Source organism: Acanthochromis polyacanthus, chromosome 14 (genome assembly GCF_021347895.1).
Source record: "Acanthochromis polyacanthus isolate Apoly-LR-REF ecotype Palm Island chromosome 14, KAUST_Apoly_ChrSc, whole genome shotgun sequence".
Classification (NCBI taxonomy): domain Eukaryota; kingdom Metazoa; phylum Chordata; class Actinopteri; family Pomacentridae; genus Acanthochromis; species Acanthochromis polyacanthus.
This window is the reverse complement of record NC_067126.1, coordinates 1,452,826-1,472,320: the sequence shown is the minus strand read 5'-3', so window position 1 is coordinate 1,472,320 and position 19,495 is coordinate 1,452,826. Positions and strand designations below refer to the sequence as shown.

The following is a 19,495-nucleotide window of genomic DNA, read 5'->3' as shown; positions in this document are numbered from 1 at the left end:
CTCCTGTAATGTAGCCTGGCCGTAACTAGCTCCTGTTATGTAGCCTGGCCGTAACTAGCTCCTGTTATGTAGCCTGGCCGTAGCTAACTCCTGTAATGTAGCCCGGCCGTAGCTAACTCCTGTAATGTAGCCTGGCCGTAGCTAGCTCCTGTTATGTAGCCTGGCCGTAGCTAACTCCTGTAATGTAGCCTGGCCGTAGCTAACTCCTGTAATGTAGCCTGGCCGTAGCTAACTCCTGTAATGTAGCCTGGCCGTAGCTAACTCCTGTAATGTAGCCTGGCCGTAGCTAGCTCCTGTAATGTAGCCTGGCCGTAGCTAGCTCCTGTTATGTAGCCTGGCCGTAGCTAACTCCTGTAATGTAGCCTGGCCGTAGCTAACTCCTGTAATGTAGCCTGGCCGTAGCTAACTCCTGTAATGTAGCCTGGCCGTAGCTAACTCCTGTAATGTAGCCTGGCCGTAGCTAACTCCTGTAATGTAGCCTGGCCGTAGCTAACTCCTGTAATGTAGCCTAGCCGTAGTTAACTCCTGTAATGTTTCCTGGCCGTAGCTAACTCCTGTAATGTTTCCTGGCCGTAGCTAACTCCTGTAATGTAGCCTGGCCGTAACTAGCTCCTGTTATGTAGCCTGGCCGTAACTAGCTCCTGTTATGTAGCCTGGCCGTAGCTAACTCCTGTAATGTAGCCCGGCCGTAGCTAACTCCTGTAATGTAGCCTGGCCGTAGCTAGCTCCTGTTATGTAGCCTGGCCGTAGCTAACTCCTGTAATGTAGCCTGGCCGTAGCTAACTCCTGTAATGTAGCCTGGCCGTAGCTAACTCCTGTAATGTAGCCTGGCCGTAGCTAACTCCTGTAATGTAGCCTGGCCGTAGCTAGCTCCTGTAATGTAGCCTGGCCGTAGCTAGCTCCTGTTATGTAGCCTGGCCGTAGCTAACTCCTGTAATGTAGCCTGGCCGTAGCTAACTCCTGTAATGTAGCCTGGCCGTAGCTAACTCCTGTAATGTAGCCTGGCCGTAGCTAACTCCTGTAATGTAGCCTGGCCGTAGCTAACTCCTGTAATGTAGCCTGGCCGTAGCTAGCTCCTGTTATGTAGCCTGGCCGTAGCTAACTCCTGTAATGTAGCCTGGCCGTAGCTAACTCCTGTAATGTAGCCTGGCCGTAACTAGCTCCTGTAATGTAGCCTGGCCGTAGCTAACTCCTGTAATGTAGCCTGGCCGTAGCTAACTCCTGTAATGTAGCCTGGCCGTAACTAGCTCCTGTTATGTAGCCTGGCCGTAGCTAACTCCTGTAATGTAGCCTGGCCGTAGCTAACTCCTGTAATGTAGCCTGGCCGTAGCTAACTCCTGTAATGTAGCCTGGCCGTAGCTAACTCCTGTTATGTAGCCTGGCCGTAGCTAACTCCTGTAATGTAGCCTGGCCGTAGCTAACTCCTGTAATGTAGCCTGGCCGTAGCTAACTCCTGTAATGTAGCCTGGCCGTAGCTAACTCCTGTAATGTAGCCTGGCCGTAGCTAACTCCTGTAATGTAGCCTGGCCGTAGCTAACTCCTGTAATGTAGCCTGGCCGTAGCTAACTCCTGTTATGTAGCCTGGCCGTAGCTAACTCCTGTAATGTAGCCTGGCCGTAGCTAACTCCTGTAATGTAGCCTGGCCGTAGCTAACTCCTGTTATGTAGCCTGGCCGTAGCTAACTCCTGTAGTTACTGAGAAGACAGCGGTGAGGACTGGATGGAGTCAGAGCTCCATGTTTTGGAAAAACAGGACATTTATTCAGCAGCATTTACTGTGTTATGAGAAAAGAATATATTGCATTTAATCGGCAAAACTCGATTATTTTGATGATTATTTTTAAAAGGGCTATAATTGGCCAATTTAATCTGGCCGAAAAATCAGTGCGGTCCTACCGTTTACCTTCCTCTATTTTGAGTTGCTTGGTTCTGCTATTACCGAACCAACTCAAACTGCCCATTTACACGTGTGCAATGACGGTAAGTCTACTTGGACAAACTTCCTGAAATACGCCACAAACGTTTCAGGGATTTAGATATATAATAAACTATAATTTAATATAATAATTTAAAATATAATGTAATATAAATAATATATCATAGTATATTACATTGTCTTACAATAAACAGATTAGACCCCAGATGATTGAATTTCCCTTCAGGGATCTTCTTCTTTTCCTTTCGGCTTTTCCCTTCAGGGATCACCACAGTGAATCAATTGCTCAATTGCCTCCATCTAACCCTGTCTGCTGCATCTTCTTCTCTCACACCAACTACCTTCATGTCCTCTTTAACCACATCCATAAACCTCCTCTTTGGTCTTCCTCTAGGCCTCCTGCCTGGCAGTGGGAAACTCAGCATCCTTCTACCAATATATTCACTCTCTCTCCTCTGGACATGTCTGAACCATCTCAGTCTGGCCTCTCTGACTTTATCTCCAAAGCCTCTAACATGTGCTGTCCCTCTGATGTTCTCATTCCTGATCCTATCCATCCTGGTCACTCCCAAAGAGAACCTCAGCATCTTCAGTTCTGCTACCTCCAGCTCTGCCTCCTGTCTTTTCCTCAGGGACACTGTCTCCAGACCAAACAACATGGCTGGTCTCACCATAGTTTTGTAAACCTTTCCTTTCATTTTAGCTGAAACTCTTCTATCACACATCACACCTGACACTTTTCTCCAGCCGTTCCATCCTGCCTGTACACGCTTCTTCACCTCTTTTCCACACTCTCCATTGCTCTGGACTGTTGACCCTAAGTACTTCAAATCCTCCACCTTCTTGATCTCTTCTCCCTGTAACCTCACTCTTCCACTTGGGTCCCTCTCATTCACACACAGATACTCCGTCTTGCTGCGGCTAACCTTCATTCCTCTCCTTTCCAGGGCAAACCTCCACGCCTCTAGCTTCTCCTCCACCTGTTCCCTGCTCTCACTACAGATCACAATGTCATCTGCAAACATCATAGTCCATGGAGACTCCTGTCTAACCTCGTCTGTCATCCTGTCCATCACCATAGCAAACAAGAAGGGGCTCAGAGCTGATCCCTGATGTACTCCCACCTCCACCTTGAACTCCTCTGTTACTCCTACAGCACACCTCACCACTGTCTTACAGTCCTCATACATGTCCTGCACCACTCTAACATACTTCTCTGCCACTCCAGACTTCCTCATACAAAACCACAGTTCCTCTCTGGGCACCCTGTCAGAAGCTTTCTCCAGGTCTACAAAGACACAATGCAGCTCCTTCTGACCTTCTCTGTACTTCTCTATCAACATCCTCAAAGCAAATATTGCATCTGTTGTACTCTTTCTTGGCATGAAACCATACTGCTGCTCACAGATGTTCACCTCTGCCCTTAGTCTAGCTTCAACTACCCTTCAGGGATAAATAAAGTTATTGTATTGTATTATAACATAATACAATATTTTATCATGTAGTACAACATAATGTAGTATTTTATAATATTTTATAATATAATCCACTGCTAAATGCAGAAGGTTTGTGGATAATAATGTAAAATCAGTAATAAAAGAGACATGTCTGTTCTTTAATTCAGCATGTATTAGTAGAACTGTAGTTACTGCAGTACTTCTACAGACACAGTACTGATGAAGTAATAACTGAAGTAATGAAGTAATAACTGAATAAACTTGTATTAGTATTTGTATTAGTATTTTTGGGGCGGCATGGCTCAGTGGGTAGAGTGGCCGTCTTGTAACTGGAAGGTTGCCGGTTCGATCCTCGGCCCGTCGTGCTCATGTTGAGGTGTCTCTGAGTAAGACACCTAACCCCTAATTGCTCCTGGTGGGTTGTGGTTAGCGCCTTGCATGGCAGCTTCCACCATCAGTGTGTGAATGTGATGTATCATCATGTAAAGCACTTTGGATAAAAGCGCTCTATAAATACAACCATTTACCATTTTTATTATCAGGTTTCGGTTTAGACGTTAGGAATGAGACTCTTGGACTGTGGATGTTCTGCACTTTATTCTTTAATGATGAACTCTACATGGAGATACAACATGAGGCTGATGGTTAATGTTCATGCAGCTGTGTGCAAAATACGACACTATATGAAAGTACACAATGTGCAGTACAGAGTATTTACACGACTCAGACTATCGTACAGAAATACACGTGAATACCACTGAACCAGTTAAATATCAGGTTTCTATCTACACGCTGTCTGAGCTGCTCAACATGTGAGTGAAGCTTCATGCAGGAGGTTCAACTTCATGGGACGCCTTCTCAGCTACAGGAAATGACATCATCAGCCTGCCACACAACAAAAACAACAGCTCCTATTGGTCAGTTTAAAGTCAGTCCACATTCACACGATGGAAAGTAAAACTTACACCAGTGATATTTCAGCTTTTTTTTAAAACGAGCTATGAGCTAACTTATTCTGTTAGCCTGCTCATTGTTTATAATAGTTTTTTAAAATAATTACGATAAAACAAGATATAAACATTGTTTTCTTGTTTTAATTAGCTTAATAAACTGTATCAGTATTAAAGGGAACCTATAATGCTCAATATTATTTCACTGTTTTACCCACAAAAAATGTTCATCTCACACAGTGTCAGAGCATTCTGTAGAGCTGTAGAATGGTCTGCTGCTCCTCACTGTCATTCTATAATTCTATAGAATGGTCTGCTGCTCCTCACTGTCATTCTATAATTCTATAGAATGGTCTGCTGCTCCTCACTGTCATTCTATAATTCTATAGAATGGTCTGCTGCTCCTCACTGTCATTCTATAATTCTATAGAATGGTCTGCTGCTCCTCACCGTCATTCTATAATTCTATAGAATGGTCTGCTGCTCCTCACCGTCATTCTATAATTCTGTAGAATGGTCTGCTGCTCCTCACTGTCATTCTATAATTCTATAGAATGGTCTGCTGCTCCTCACCGTCATTCTATAATTCTGTAGAATGGTCTGCTGCTCCTCACTGTCATTCTATAATTCTATAGAATGGTCTGCTGCTCCTCACTGTCATTCTATAATTCTGTAGAATGGTCTGCTGCTCCTCACCGTCATTCTATAATTCTATAGAATGGTCTGCTGCTCCTCACCGTCATTCTATAATTCTATAGAATGGTCTGCTGCTCCTCACTGTCATTCTATAATTCTATAGAATGGTCTGCTGCTCCTCACCGTCATTCTATAATTCTGTAGAATGGTCTGCTGCTCCTCACTGTCATTCTATAATTCTATAGAATGGTCTGCTGCTCCTCACCGTCATTCTATAATTCTGTAGAATGGTCTGCTGCTCCTCACTGTCATTCTATAATTCTATAGAATGGTCTGCTGCTCCTCACTGTCATTCTATAATTCTGTAGAATGGTCTGCTGCTCCTCACCGTCATTCTATAATTCTATAGAATGGTCTGCTGCTCCTCACCGTCATTCTATAATTCTATAGAATGGTCTGCTGCTCCTCACTGTCATTCTATAATTCTATAGAATGGTCTGCTGCTCCTCACCGTCATTCTATAATTCTATAGAATGGTCTGCTGCTCCTCACTGTCATTCTATAATTCTATAGAATGGTCTGCTGCTCCTCACCGTCATTCTATAATTCTATAGAATGGTCTGCTGCTCCTCACTGTCATTCTATAATTCTGTAGAATGGTCTGCTGCTCCTCACCGTCATTCTATAATTCTATAGAATGGTCTGCTGCTCCTCACTGTCATTCTATAATTCTATAGAATGGTCTGCTGCTCCTCACCGTCATTCTATAATTCTGTAGAATGGTCTGCTGCTCCTCACCGTCATTCTATAATTCTATAGAATGGTCTGCTGCTCCTCACTGTCATTCTATAATTCTGTAGAATGGTCTGCTGCTCCTCACTGTCATTCTATAATTCTATAGAATGGTCTGCTGCTCCTCACTGTCATTCTATAATTCTATAGAATGGTCTGCTGCTCCTTACTGTCATTTTGCTTTAGAGGAACAAATGATCTTTCAGATTTTACTCCATGCCCATTATATTTGGAATTTGATCTGACCAACTTGTCTCTTCTGTCTCTCTCTCTCTTTTTTTTTTTAGCATTTTATTCGTATTTATTGTACAAACTGATTGGAACAGTTTAAAATGTGTGCAGCTCTTTTAAACTGGATTTGATAACTTTTCCTCACAGTTGGCCAGAAGTTCATGATGTGAGCTGGTTGCTGATTCGCTGAAAAGCTGCTAAAGGTTGACCACAACTTCCTGCCTGACACTTTTTGCTGAAATGTTTTGCAACTTTTGAATATTTTTAGAACATTATCTGAACTTTCAGCATTATATAAATGGCAGAAAAAGCACAGGTGGTCCTTTTAAATGCGGGTTATTGTGTTCGGTCAGCAGCAGTTATTTGGACGGTTGTTTTACTGAACTTAACTACAGAAACTAGGAGCTGCAGAGAAGCAGTCAATGCAGTTTGAATTTTAAATGTTTTCATTAATGCATCAAAGCTCCTCCTCTGATTCGCTGTAATTCCTATTTTTCAGATTCACTTCAACCAGAGTTAATTAACAGCCAGTAAATGATGGACCCTCAGCAGATCTAACCGTGTTCAGGTCCTTCCTGTCGGTTCATCCTCTCACAGCAGATCTGCAGTAAAAACAGTACAAAGTGTAGAAAACACAGAACTGTGCTGTAGAAGGCATCAGAAAGGCAGTAAAGGAACAGTAGGAGGGTGTAAGGCTTCACTACAAACTGCACATTAAAGGAGCTGGAATACACAAAGACACATCTGAAAGATCACAACTGGGGTTTATAAAAGCAGCTGTTCCATCCTCAGGTCCAACCTCCAGAGAAAAGTCTTATAAAAACAGAGAATCAGCTCTGCTCCATTTACTTCTGAAGATCCATTCAGAAAACGTGGCGTTTAACAGCAGTGTGAGAAGAACAACATCTAAACAGGTAGAAGCTGTGGAGATCCAGATTCATGGTCCTGATGTTCAAAGGTTGGGACAAACAGCTGATCCAACAGCTTCAAACACACCGACTTATAAAAAATACAACATTCATTCAACAGGTTTAAACAGTCTGAGTCCAGGTGTGCTACAGGATGAAGGAACCCCAAACATCTGAAGATCCAAACCAACAGGAAGTTAGAAAACACTCATTAATGGAGTCAAACATCTCCACTGTTCCTCTCCAGGCCTGTAGAACATGTTTCACCATCAGCTGTAGATGTTCCCCCATGCTGAAATGATCTCCAGCTGCTAGCTCCTCTGTTTTCTGTTTCTGAGCCATGCTGACTTCATTTGATTCTCTCTGAGGAAACACTGCCTGCAGTTCATCCTAGTGTTCGAACTTTCTGTGGCTTCTGATGCTGGGATTCACAGTTTGTGGGGGAACTCATTGAGTCAGTTTCAGATGTCTGAAAACCACTTGAAGTTCACTGAAACATGAGAAGAAACATTTCTGAGTTGGTCACTGAGCAGGAGTCTCATCTGGACCAGTTTGGACTCTGATAAACTGATTCTGGACCAGTTTGGACTCCGATAAACTGATTCTGGACCAGCTTGGACTCCGATAAACTGATTCTGGACCAGCTTGGACTCCGATAAACTGATTCTGGACCAGTTTGGACTCCGATAAACTGATTCTGGACCAGCTTGGACTCCGATAAACTGATTCTGGACCAGCTTGGACTCCGATAAACTGATTCTGGACCAGGTTGGACTCCGATAAACTGATTCTGGACCAGTTTGGACTCCGATAAACTGATTCTGGACCAGTTTGGACTCCGATAAACTGATTCTGGACCAGTTTGGACTCTGATAAACTGATTCTGGACCAGTTGTTGGACTTTAGGAGGCATCAGAAGATGCTTCAGAGCAGGATTCACTGCTTCAGACAGAAACTAACTGTTCCTCAGACTTCCAAACCACCATCTCTGATTAAAGTGCTTCAGATAGGGTTAAAATAAATCCTCTGATCAGTCGACAGCAGCGGAAAGTAACAAAAAACATTTACTCAAGTACCCTACTTCAGTACTTGAGTGTTTCTCCTTCTTCTACATTTACCAGCTGACGTCTCACAAACACATTAAAGGTTTAAACTTTCTTCTTCTTCCAAACAGCCGTAGGTTCATTTCTCATGTCTGAATCAACAGATTTCATTTCATTTCAGTAAATGTTCCAATGATCCAACATGTGAGCAGAAATTCAGACGGAAGAGGAACTGAAAGTAGAATTTAGTTCTTCAGATTTCTCTGCTGAATATAAACTGGATGTAGAGGAGAGTAAAGCAGCAGTAAAGCAGCATCCTGAAGATGAAATATCCCCAAAGCATTGAGAAAATATGTGAAAAATAACATTCCAAAAATATTTTAAAATGTTTGAATAAAATGTGACTAAAATTCAGCAGTGTCTAAAGACTAAAAACATCAATAAAGTGTCAAAATGTCAATAAAGTGTCTCTAAAATGTTTTAAAAATGTTCAAAATATATTCATTTAAATAGCACAGAAACATGAATAAAATGTTCTTATATATTAATAAAATATGAGTAAAGATGTACTACTGGACACATAATCTAATAATACACCAGTCTGAGGAACAAACAGCATTCTGCTGCTGTGGACTTCTACTGAAGGATGATTCTTCTTTAACTTGTCAGTTTGTTCTTTTTCCTGAACCTTTCTGCCAACAACATGAGATCCTAAAGTTCTTCGCTGGTCCAGAACCTTCACAAATAAAGAAGCCCAGACGCTAATCCTCCACTTTAAAGACAAATTCAATCCAAAATTTAAAGGTGCGGTTTCCACCTGCTGCTGTTTCAGGACAGAAACCAGTGCCGCCCGACGGCTGCTGGGTTCAGGTTCTAACGTTATTTTGGAGAGTTTGTTGATCTGCAGCTAAAACACGAGCAAAGAGAACATCAGCTGTTTGACCAATTACATCAGCAGCACAAAGCTCTTGATGACGACAGCAGAGATCTCACTGTGGGACTTTAGCAACGGGCACCATGACAAAGACTTCTGAGGAGGGTCATGACCTCCAACCAGAGCGAACCACTTTAAGATCAGCAGGCTTCTGCTAGGACAACCGAACATGAAGCTGCTACTGTAGATGGTAGTTAAAGGTTGGTAACAGCATACAGATAATAGTCCACTGTAACTGATTGATCAAGAGTAGATTCTCAATGTACTGGTCGAGAATCCTGCTAACTATTGGTTAACAAAGTGTCTGAAGTTAGCATCCCCGTGGCTAACACTACAAACCTCCACTATTGTGTTTCCTACATCGAGCTGAAGTGACGTCCAGTCGGTATGATTTGTCGTTTTTGTCATTCTGAGTTAACGTAGAAACTGAATTAGAGGCTGATCCAGGAACCTTCACCTGAACCAACCCTCTGCTGTTCCACTATCAACACACAAACCAGGATCTGCAGCAGTAAAACTTGATCAGACGGAGCAGAATGTGGACCCATAAAGATCTTCAGGCCCCAGCCACAAACATCTGAAGAACAGTTAGGTCTGGAGGTAAACATCTAGATGTAGAAGAATCTTCTAAATATTCTGGACATCGCAGGCCTTCAGGCTGAATCCAGGTAAAACAGTCGATCAGCAGGAATCCGTCAGAAAAAAAACAAACTCCATGAACAGACCTTAAAGTGGGTTTGACTCCGTCCTGGTCAGAAAGCTTGGATCTCCTCTGGAGCCTTTGGTTTGACGGGAGATGCAGAATGATGCAGATAACTGCAATTTCTTTACAACAGAAGAGAAGGAAGACAAAGAAACTAATCTGTAAGGAAAGGAGGAAGCTGTGACTGCTCTTTAGAAGCAGGTCATGCCGTCGGGCTCGGAGGTCGTGGTCGCTGTAGCTCCGCCCCCCACCAGAAACACCGCCATGCTGGATTTGGACTGGTTGATTCTGGGGATGCCGAGGCTTCCTGCTCTGTGAAGACCACCGGAGAACTGGCTGCTGCTACTGGAGGTGAAGTCAAAGTCCGGGTCCAGAGACGTGTCCGTGGAGACAACCCACGAGGCTGGACGCCACTTCTTCAGAGTGTATGGAGTCTTGACACGGCGTTTAATTTTCTCTCCGGATGCGCTCAGACTGCCAACGTCCACCATGGAGACATCATCTGAGGAGAAGAACAGTAATGATGACATGTCTTCCACAGGACCAGAGCTATAGGATATGGAGGGTAACATGATACTGGCTTATCTTTATGGTTGTCAGGAACAACACGATCAGAGATATGGAGGAACATGTTCTTAAGTAAGTCAGTAACCTGGACTCACCTGAAGAGATGCAAGATGAGGACAGATCCAGAGAACAGGGACGCTCTGGTCTCCTGGCTTTGGTTTGTCCTTCCTGAGACTGCAACAGAACTGGTGTCAGTGGTTCTAAGGCTGGACCTGGTAGAGCTGCAGGTTCTGGGACTGAAGCTTCTCCAACAGCATTGGTTTCTAAATCCTGACACTCCGAAGCTGGAGTTTCTGACACCTCCAGAGGGGAAGCTTCTGGTTGTGAGGCTTTAGCTCCTTGTTCTGAGGGTTCAGCTTCTTGGTCTGGAGTTTCTGGTGACGCAGGCCTCTGAGGGAGGGTTAGCACATCTTTTGAAAATGAGGTTTGGTCTTCTGGTGCTTTTGTTGAACCAGAGTCTCTGCACTGAGGAGCCTCAGCAGTGAAAGTAGACAGGGTCTGTTGATCTTCTGGACTTTGGGTGTATCCAGAAGCCAACGCTGATGCTGCATCGTTCTGGAAACCAGTATCTGAGCCTTTGTGGTTACCTATGGTGGTAGGAGGTTCACTGCCCGGTTGTGGTTCAGAATCAGGAATGCTGGTTCCTTGGACCTCAGAGGGCATCGTCCTTTCAGGCTGGACCTCTGAACCCTGGACAATCACCTGTGTGGGCGGCGCCAACCGGTTGTTGTTGTTATTGGAGTTGGATCCTCGTCCAGACAGGACCCCTCCCGCTCGGCCGTGATGATGATGATGATGATGAAGAGGTTCGCTCTCGGCGGGCGGCTGCTCTCTGCTCAGTAGAGGTTCATGTTCATCGGGACTGAAGTTGAGCGGGTTCAGGTGGTTGTCTCCTCTGCTGGCCGTGACCTCCATCTGGTCCTCATCCTCCACCTGCGGTCCGGCCGGGTTAGTCCTACCTCCGCTGATCATCCCGTTGGTCACCAGGGTGGGGACGCCTGCACTGTAGCCACTGGCGACCGCCGTGACAGCGTGGACGTCTTTACCAGCTGCAGCACTTCCTCTTATGTTGTTGGTAACCGTGGTTACCAGGTGAGGCTCTGCAGCCGCGTTGACCGTCACCGTGTTCATCTTAGCAACACCTGTTTCCACCTGAAAGACAGACAGCACATAAAGTAACAGACAGACCTACTGTGAATTTATTGGTTTAACTGTCAAATGTGGGCAGAGCTAAACATAAATGTCATGTTTGAGCCACGTTTGATTCCACCATCACCCAGTCTCAGTCCTAAAAGCTTCAGTGAAAAGCAGCTGGTCTCTTTTTAGTTCATTCTATAATGGATGCTCTACATGTTAAGGGTGGCGTAACTACATCACAGCTTTGGGGTTTCAGAAGGTTTAAGAGCTGCAGCTGAACATCTGCAGCTCCATGTTATCTGATTTAACCAAAGCTTCAACATCTGGACAGTGTTGCTGCTATGTTTGATGAAAAGCTAGAAAAAGAAGGACAGACTTTGAGTTCTGTTAGTGGAAACTAGTCCATCAGAGAGGTGACAAACTGTGGAGAGATCAGGGAGGGAACTAGGAGAACATGTTCACTGTGGAAACATCAGGATTAAAGAGCTGCAGGACCAACTGGAGGACACACAGTCCTGGATTCACCGGTCTTATAACTAGAAACAGGACCGGTCCATTTGAACAGAGACTCAGAGGTCCTGCTGGCTTCAAAGCTTAAGCAGCAAATTGATTGAACCACATTTAGAACATGAGCACAGGTTCAGGAATCTAGCTCTGCTGTCTGACACCGAACCTATCGGACCATGGGACAGATTCTGGCGAAGAACCTGGTGAAAACCATCAGATTAAATCCTCTGGTACCTGTCGGTGGTTGGACTTGAACTTCCCCAGCTTCAGCCGAGACGAGGTGGAGCTGCTGTCCTTGGCTTTGGGGAGCAGGTGGAGGCTGGTGGGCCTCTGGGGCAGGTTCTGCTGTTTGGGCAGGTGGCGGATGGAGGCTGGAGGAGGATCCATAAAGACTCCTGGTTCAGCCTGAGGATGGACAGAGCACCTTTCAGCTTACTGAGTTCATTCAGCAACAGACGGAGGATGAAGCAGTCGTACCTCAGAGCTGTGCAGCAGCTCATGGTAGGGAAGGCTGCTGGTCTGAACCGGATCACAGCCAAAGTTCTTCAGGGAATGTTCCATCAGGTTCTCATCAGAAGTTTCCCGTAGGTTCTTATCCACCTGCAGACACATTCAGACTGAAGGGTCAGTCTATGAAAACCACTCAGTAGATGTCTAAATAGATTAAAGTGAAACCTCTTTGGGGTCCAGCTTGGTGGCCTGCAGGTCTTCTTCTGTCAGCTGCAGGCAGATGGGGACACTTGAACTGGCACCACCTGGAGGGCAGCAGGAACACTTACTGCAGCTGAGATAAATGTCCCGATATATGTGTATATACCTGTCTGTGTTGGTCCAGGAAGTTCACACATGAAATTCGTCAGTTTAGAGAACAGGTTAACAAACCGAGGTATATCTCGGTAGCAGCAGTTTGCCCTGTTTAGCTCTAAGCTGTTTCTGTAACTTTAAATGAGCTGCTGCTGGCCCCGCCCCCTTCAGGAAGGAGACTCTGTCTGTCTGTGATTGACTGATGAATGAAGCTTTATATCTTCTAATCTTCCAGTAAATCTGTGTGAAGGTTTTAAATGCTGTGTTTGTTGTCAGACAAAGTTATAAAATCTGTATTTAATGAAGTTACTGCCGGTTAGCATGGTAGTATGTTAGCATGGTAGTATGTTAGCATGCTAGCATGTGGTCTTTCATCCTCGTTCTGCTGCCTGACAACAGAAACTGTGATTCATGACTCGGTCCAGACTGTTACTCTGTCCGGCCCACCAGACAGGACTCTCTTTGTGTTGTGAATCAGAGGGTTGCATTACCGTTGTGTAGGGGTTCGGCAGCGTTGTAGATGACGGAAACATCTGACGGTCGAGTCTGACAGACAGACGGAAACAAATCAGTGCTTTAAAGAACATTCATTCAGTTCTACTGTAACACTCGGTGAACTTCTACCTGACGTTCATGGTTCCTGTTCTTCTCCGTAACTTCTGCTCCACTTGTGGTCGTGTTGATAAGTGGCGCCGGGTGTCCGTCTCCTTGGAGGTTCTTGACCACGCCCACCTGCAGGTCCTCAATGTAGGGGGAGGCAGAGCCAAGCTGAGGAGGCCATCTGCCATGAGACAAGTTCCTGAGACACCAATCAGAACATCGGCAAGTTATTTACTGTGTGTATACCTGTTAGTGTGTGTACCTGCTAGTGTGTATATACCTGTTAGTGTGTACCTGTTAGTGTGTATACCTGTTAGTGTGTATATACCTGTTAGTGTGTACCTGTTAGTGTGTATACCTGTTAGTGTGTATACCTGTTAGTGTGTACCTGTTAGTGTGTATACCTGTTAGTGTGTATACCTGTTAGTGTGTACCTGTTAGTGTGTATACCTGTTAGTGTGTATACCTGTTAGTGTGTACCTGTTAGTGTGTATACCTGTTAGTGTGTATATACCTGTTAGTGTGTACCTGTTAGTGTGTATACCTGTTAGTGTGTATACCTGTTAGTGTGTACCTGTTAGTGTGTATACCTGTTAGTGTGTATACCTGTTAGTGTGTACCTGTTAGTGTGTATACCTGTTAGTGTGTACCTGTTAGTGTGTGTAACTGTTAGTGTGCATACCTGTTAGTGTGTATACCTGTTAGTGTGTACCTGTTAGTGTGTATACCTGTTAGTGTGTACCTGTTAGTGTGTGTACCTGTTAGTGTGTATACCTGTTAGTGTATGTACCTGTTAGTGTGTACCTGTTAGTGTGTATACCTGTTAGTGTGTGTACCTGTTAGTGTGTACCTGTTAGTGTGTATACCTGTTAGTGTGTATACCTGTTATTGTATAACTGTTAGTGTGTACCTGTTAGTGTATATACCTGTTAGTGTGTACCTGTTAGTGTGTGTACCTGTTAGTGTGTATACCTGTTAGTGTGTATGCCTGTTATTGTATAACTGTTAGTGTGTGTACCTGTTAGTGTGTATATACCTGTTAGTGTGTACCTGTTAGTGTGTATACCTGTTAGTGTGTATACCTGTTAGTGTGTACCTGTTAGTGTGTATACCTATTAGTGTGTACCTGTTAGTGTGTATACCTGCTAGTGTGTATATACCTGTTAGTGTGTACCTGTTAGTGTGTATACCTGTTAGTGTGTATATACCTGTTAGTGTGTACCTGTTAGTGTGTATACCTGTTAGTGTGTACACCTGTTAGTGTGTACCTGTTAGTGTGTGTAACTGTTAGTGTGCATACCTGTTAGTGTGTATACCTGTTACTGTGTACCTGTTAGTGTGTGTACCTGTTAGTGTGTATACCTGTTAGTGTATGTACCTGTTAGTGTGTACCTGTTAGTGTGTATACCTGTTAGTGTGTACCTGTTAGTGTGTGTACCTGTTAGTGTGTATACCTGTTAGTGTATGTACCTGTTAGTGTGTACCTGTTAGTGTGTATACCTGTTAGTGTGTACCTGTTAGTGTGTGTACCTGTTAGTGTGTACCTGTTAGTGTGTATACCTATTAGTGTGTACCTGTTAGTGTGTATACCTGCTAGTGTGTATATACCTGTTAGTGTGTACCTGTTAGTGTGTGTACCTGTTAGTGTGTATACCTGTTAGTGTATGTACCTGTTAGTGTGTACCTGTTAGTGTGTATACCTGTTAGTGTGTACCTGTTAGTGTATGTACCTGTTAGTGTGTACCTGTTAGTGTGTATACCTGTTAGTGTGTACCTGTTAGTGTGTGTACCTGTTAGTGTGTACCTGTTAGTGTGTATACCTGTTAGTGTGTATACCTGTTATTGTATAACTGTTAATGTGTGTACCTGTTAGTGTATATACCTGTTAGTGTATATACCTGTTAGTGTGTACCTGTTAGTGTGTGTACCTGTTAGTGTGTATACCTGTTAGTGTATAACTGTTAGTGTGTGTACCTGTTAGTGTGTGTAACTGTTAGTGTGCATACCTGTTAGTGTGTGTACCTGTTAGTGTGTGTAACTGTTAGTGTGTATACCTGTTAGTGTGTACCTGTTAGTGTGTATACCTGTTAGTGTGTACCTGTTAGTGTGTATACCTGTTAGTGTGTATACCTGTTAGTGTGTGTACCTGTTAGTGTGTACCTGTTAGTGTGTATACCTGTTAGTGTGTACCTGTTAGTGTGTATACCTGTTAGTGTGTGTACCTGTTAGTGTGTATACCTGTTAGTGTGTGTATACCTGTTAGTGTGTACCTGTTAGTGTGTATACCTGTTAGTGTGTACCTGTTAGTGTGTGTACCTGTTAGTGTGTACCTGTTAGTGTGTATACCTGTTAGTGTGTACCTGTTAGTGTGTATACCTGTTAGTGTGTGTACCTGTTAGTGTGTATACCTGTTAGTGTGTATACCTGTTAGTGTGTACCTGTTAGTGTGTATACCTGTTAGTGTGTATACCTGTTAGTGTGTACCTGTTAGTGTGTATACCTGTTAGTGTGTATATACCTGTTAGTGTGTACCTGTTAGTGTGTATACCTGTTAGTGTGTATACCTGTTAGTGTGTACCTGTTAGTGTGTATACCTGTTAGTGTGTATACCTGTTAGTGTGTACCTGTTAGTGTGTATACCTGTTAGTGTGTATACCTGTTAGTGTATGTACCTGTTAGTGTGTACCTGTTAGTGTGTATACCTGTTAGTGTGTGTACCTGTTAGTGTGTACCTGTTAGTGTGTATACCTGTTAGTGTGTATACCTGTTATTGTATAACTGTTAGTGTGTGTACCTGTTAGTGTGTATATACCTGTTAGTGTGTACCTGTTAGTGTGTATACCTGTTAGTGTGTACCTGTTAGTGTGTATACCTATTAGTGTGTACCTGTTAGTGTGTATACCTGCTAGTGTGTATATACCTGTTAGTGTGTACCTGTTAGTGTGTATACCTGTTAGTGTGTATATACCTGTTAGTGTGTACCTGTTAGTGTGTATACCTGTTAGTGTGTACACCTGTTAGTGTGTACCTGTTAGTGTGTGTAACTGTTAGTGTGCATACCTGTTAGTGTGTATACTGTTACTGTGTACCTGTTAGTGTGTGTACCTGTTAGTGTGTATACCTGTTAGTGTGTACCTGTTAGTGTGTGTACCTGTTAGTGTGTATACCTGTTAGTGTATGTACCTGTTAGTGTGTACCTGTTAGTGTGTATACCTGTTAGTGTGTACCTGTTAGTGTGTGTACCTGTTAGTGTGTACCTGTTAGTGTGTATACCTGTTAGTGTGTATACCTGTTATTGTATAACTGTTAATGTGTGTACCTGTTAGTGTATATACCTGTTAGTGTATATACCTGTTAGTGTGTACCTGTTAGTGTGTGTACCTGTTAGTGTGTATACCTGTTAGTGTATAACTGTTAGTGTGTGTACCTGTTAGTGTGTGTAACTGTTAGTGTGCATACCTGTTAGTGTGTGTACCTGTTAGTGTGTATACCTGTTAGTGTGTACCTGTTAGTGTGTGTACCTGTTAGTGTGTACCTGTTAGTGTGTATACCTGTTAGTGTGTGTACCTGTTAGTGTGTACCTGTTAGTGTGTGTAACTGTTAGTGTGTATACCTGTTAGTGTGTACCTGTTAGTGTGTATACCTGTTAGTGTGTACCTGTTAGTGTGTATACCTGTTAGTGTGTATACCTGTTAGTGTGTGTACCTGTTAGTGTGTACCTGTTAGTGTGTATACCTGTTAGTGTGTACCTGTTAGTGTGTATACCTGTTAGTGTGTGTACCTGTTAGTGTGTATACCTGTTAGTGTGTGTATAACTGTTAGTGTGTACCTGTTAGTGTGTATACCTGTTAGTGTGTACCTGTTAGTGTGTGTACCTGTTAGTGTGTACCTGTTAGTGTGTATACCTGTTAGTGTGTGTACCTGTTAGTGTGTACCTGTTAGTGTGTGTACCTGTTAGTGTGTATAACTGTTAGTGTGTACCTGTTAGTGTGTATACCTGTTAGTGTGTGTACCTGTTAGTGTGTATAACTGTTAGTGTGTACCTGTTAGTGTGTACCTGTTAGTGTGTGTACCTGTTAGTGTATATACCTGTTAGTGTGTGTACCTGTTAGTGTGTATACCTGTTTGTGTGTACATGTTAGTGTGTACCTGTTAGTGTGTATACCTTTTAGTGTGTATACCTGTTAGTGTGTGTAGCTGTTAGTGTGTATACCTATTAGTGTGTGTACCTGTTAGTGTGTACCTGTTAGTGTGTATACCTGTTAGTGTGTGTACCTGTTAGTGTGTATACCTGTTAGTGTGTATACCTGTTAGTGTGTGTACCTGTTAGTGTGTATACCTGTTAGTGTATAACTGTTAGTGTGTATACCTGTTAGTGTGTGTAGCTGTTAGTGTGTATACCTGTTAGTGTGTATACCTGTTAGTGTGTATACCTGTTAGTGTGTGTACCTGTTAGTGTGTATACCTGTTAGTGTGTATACCTGTTAGTGTATACCTGTTTGTGTGTACATGTTAGTGTGTACCTGTTAGTGTGTATGCCCGTTTGTGTGTACCTGTTAGTGTGTATTCCTGTTAGTGTGTGTACCTGTTAATGTGTGTACCTGTTTGTGTGTACCTATTAGTGTGCTAGTGTGTACCTGTTACACACTAACAGGTACACATTTTTATATCGAAAAAGTTCAAGACCTGAGATTTTTAGTGGAACAAAATGCTTTAACATACCTGTGGTTGTGTACTGAGGTGTGTGTACTCAGCAGTGTGAGTTCAGCCAGTCTTTCTTCTGCACACTGAGCAGTGAGTCGAGCTTCAGCGTCCTGATCCCAGCAGTCCTCCATGGTCTCCTTCAGGGAGCGCAACGCCTGGAACACACACATAGTTACACAAACACACACAGCTACAGACAGACAGGGAGCTGCTGGTAACACAACCAGACACACACCAGACTGTTCTCCTTCCAGGGTTCAGGGAACCTGGGCCGCTGTTTCTCTCGGACCACCAGAACCTGCATGTCCTCAAAGCTGGGATGGTTCCCCAGCTCAGCCTGGAACGCCAACTGGTAGTCAGGGACGGCCTCTCCTGCACAACATGCGAAACACAGTAAACACACGATAAACACGCAAGAAACACAGCAATAAACACGCAATAAACATGCAGTAAACATACAATCAGGGACGGCTGGTATAAATGGGCTAACAGGGCTAAGCCCTCCCAAGCTAACACAAAAAGGTGAGAAAATTATTTTTCAAATAACTTACAACAGATTGTTTTAAGTTTAGGTGAAACCAAAGGTAGCAACAGCACCAATCAGTCAGAAGAAAAACATAGAATATCTCTAAATGGGCTTATTTTTACAGCCCCAGCAGATACAGTCCGCTTTCATTCATTTTGTTCTTGTAAATGATTGACAGGTGTCATGTCCCGCCCTGTGATTTACTGATCATTTGGGCTAACTTCAGTCAGCCCACAGGCCACTAACTTTGACCAATAGCAGCGAGTCTACAGGGAAGGAGGGAGAAAAAGTTACTCTATGGCGGGCGTTAGCATGAATGAGGTGGATTATTTGCTTTCATGTCCATTTTCCTCAAGGTAGTGTCTACAGATACGGACCCGTACGTGAGTCTCGCGAGTCAAGAAGCTGCTAACCACTGCAAACTGTTGAAAGGTAAGCAAAGGTTAAGGTTAGGGTTAGTGTTAGGGTCAGGTTTAGGGTCCGTACCGCTAGCGTCTACCGGGAGTCACGTGACCAGATCTCGTGTATCTGATTGGCAAATGGAAAGTGCCGTATCCGTAGTCCACAGGCTACGGGTACGGGTCCGTACCTCTAGCAACAACCTTTCCTCAATGTCTTTGGAGGAAAAGCTGGAAGTGAAGAGACTGAGATCACATCGGCCAGACGATGTTCAAATAACTCAACGTGACAAACGACAAAATCGTAAGTTTTGCGTTTCTTGGTTTGACAGAAAGGACTGGCTAATGGCAAGTATAGCTAAGAATTTACTTTTCTGTTTCCCATGCTTACTTTTGGAGGAGATACCGCATGGACTCAACAAGGAATTGTGGATTTGAAACATTTGTCGGACAAAATTAGAAAACATGAATGCAGCACAAGTCACATCGGAAACAGCGTCAAGCTGTCCATGTTAGGAAAGGTTAACATCGCCTGTCAGCTGGATGAGGGCCGCCACATCGCTGTACAGAGGCACAACCAGCTGATGAAAAAATAGACATTCACTATCAAGGATTGTGGACTGTATTAAATTTTGTAGCGCACAAGAGCTAGCTTTACGGGGG

General features: G+C 43.6%; 1 protein-coding gene across 1 annotated transcript in view; it reads right to left on the bottom strand.

Moving 5' to 3' along the window:
* Positions 1 to 3,974: 3,974 nt before the first annotated feature.
* The window catches only part of LOC110962047 (bone morphogenetic protein receptor type-2-like), a 64,954-nt gene continuing 49,433 nt past the window's right edge, over positions 3,975 to 19,495 (bottom strand). Inside the window, exons 11-20 of the mRNA XM_051959380.1 lie at positions 18,144 to 18,280; positions 17,891 to 18,063; positions 17,790 to 17,830; positions 13,229 to 13,437; positions 13,096 to 13,150; positions 12,476 to 12,555; positions 12,278 to 12,400; positions 12,035 to 12,205; positions 10,252 to 11,308; positions 3,975 to 10,091 (exon numbers count right to left, since the gene is read on the bottom strand). Of these exons, the coding sequence (XP_051815340.1) occupies positions 9,781 to 10,091; positions 10,252 to 11,308; positions 12,035 to 12,205; positions 12,278 to 12,400; positions 12,476 to 12,555; positions 13,096 to 13,150; positions 13,229 to 13,437; positions 17,790 to 17,830; positions 17,891 to 18,063; positions 18,144 to 18,280 (2,357 nt within the window). The 3' untranslated portion in view covers positions 3,975 to 9,780. The remainder of the gene's footprint in view (positions 10,092 to 10,251; positions 11,309 to 12,034; positions 12,206 to 12,277; positions 12,401 to 12,475; positions 12,556 to 13,095; positions 13,151 to 13,228; positions 13,438 to 17,789; positions 17,831 to 17,890; positions 18,064 to 18,143; positions 18,281 to 19,495) is intronic.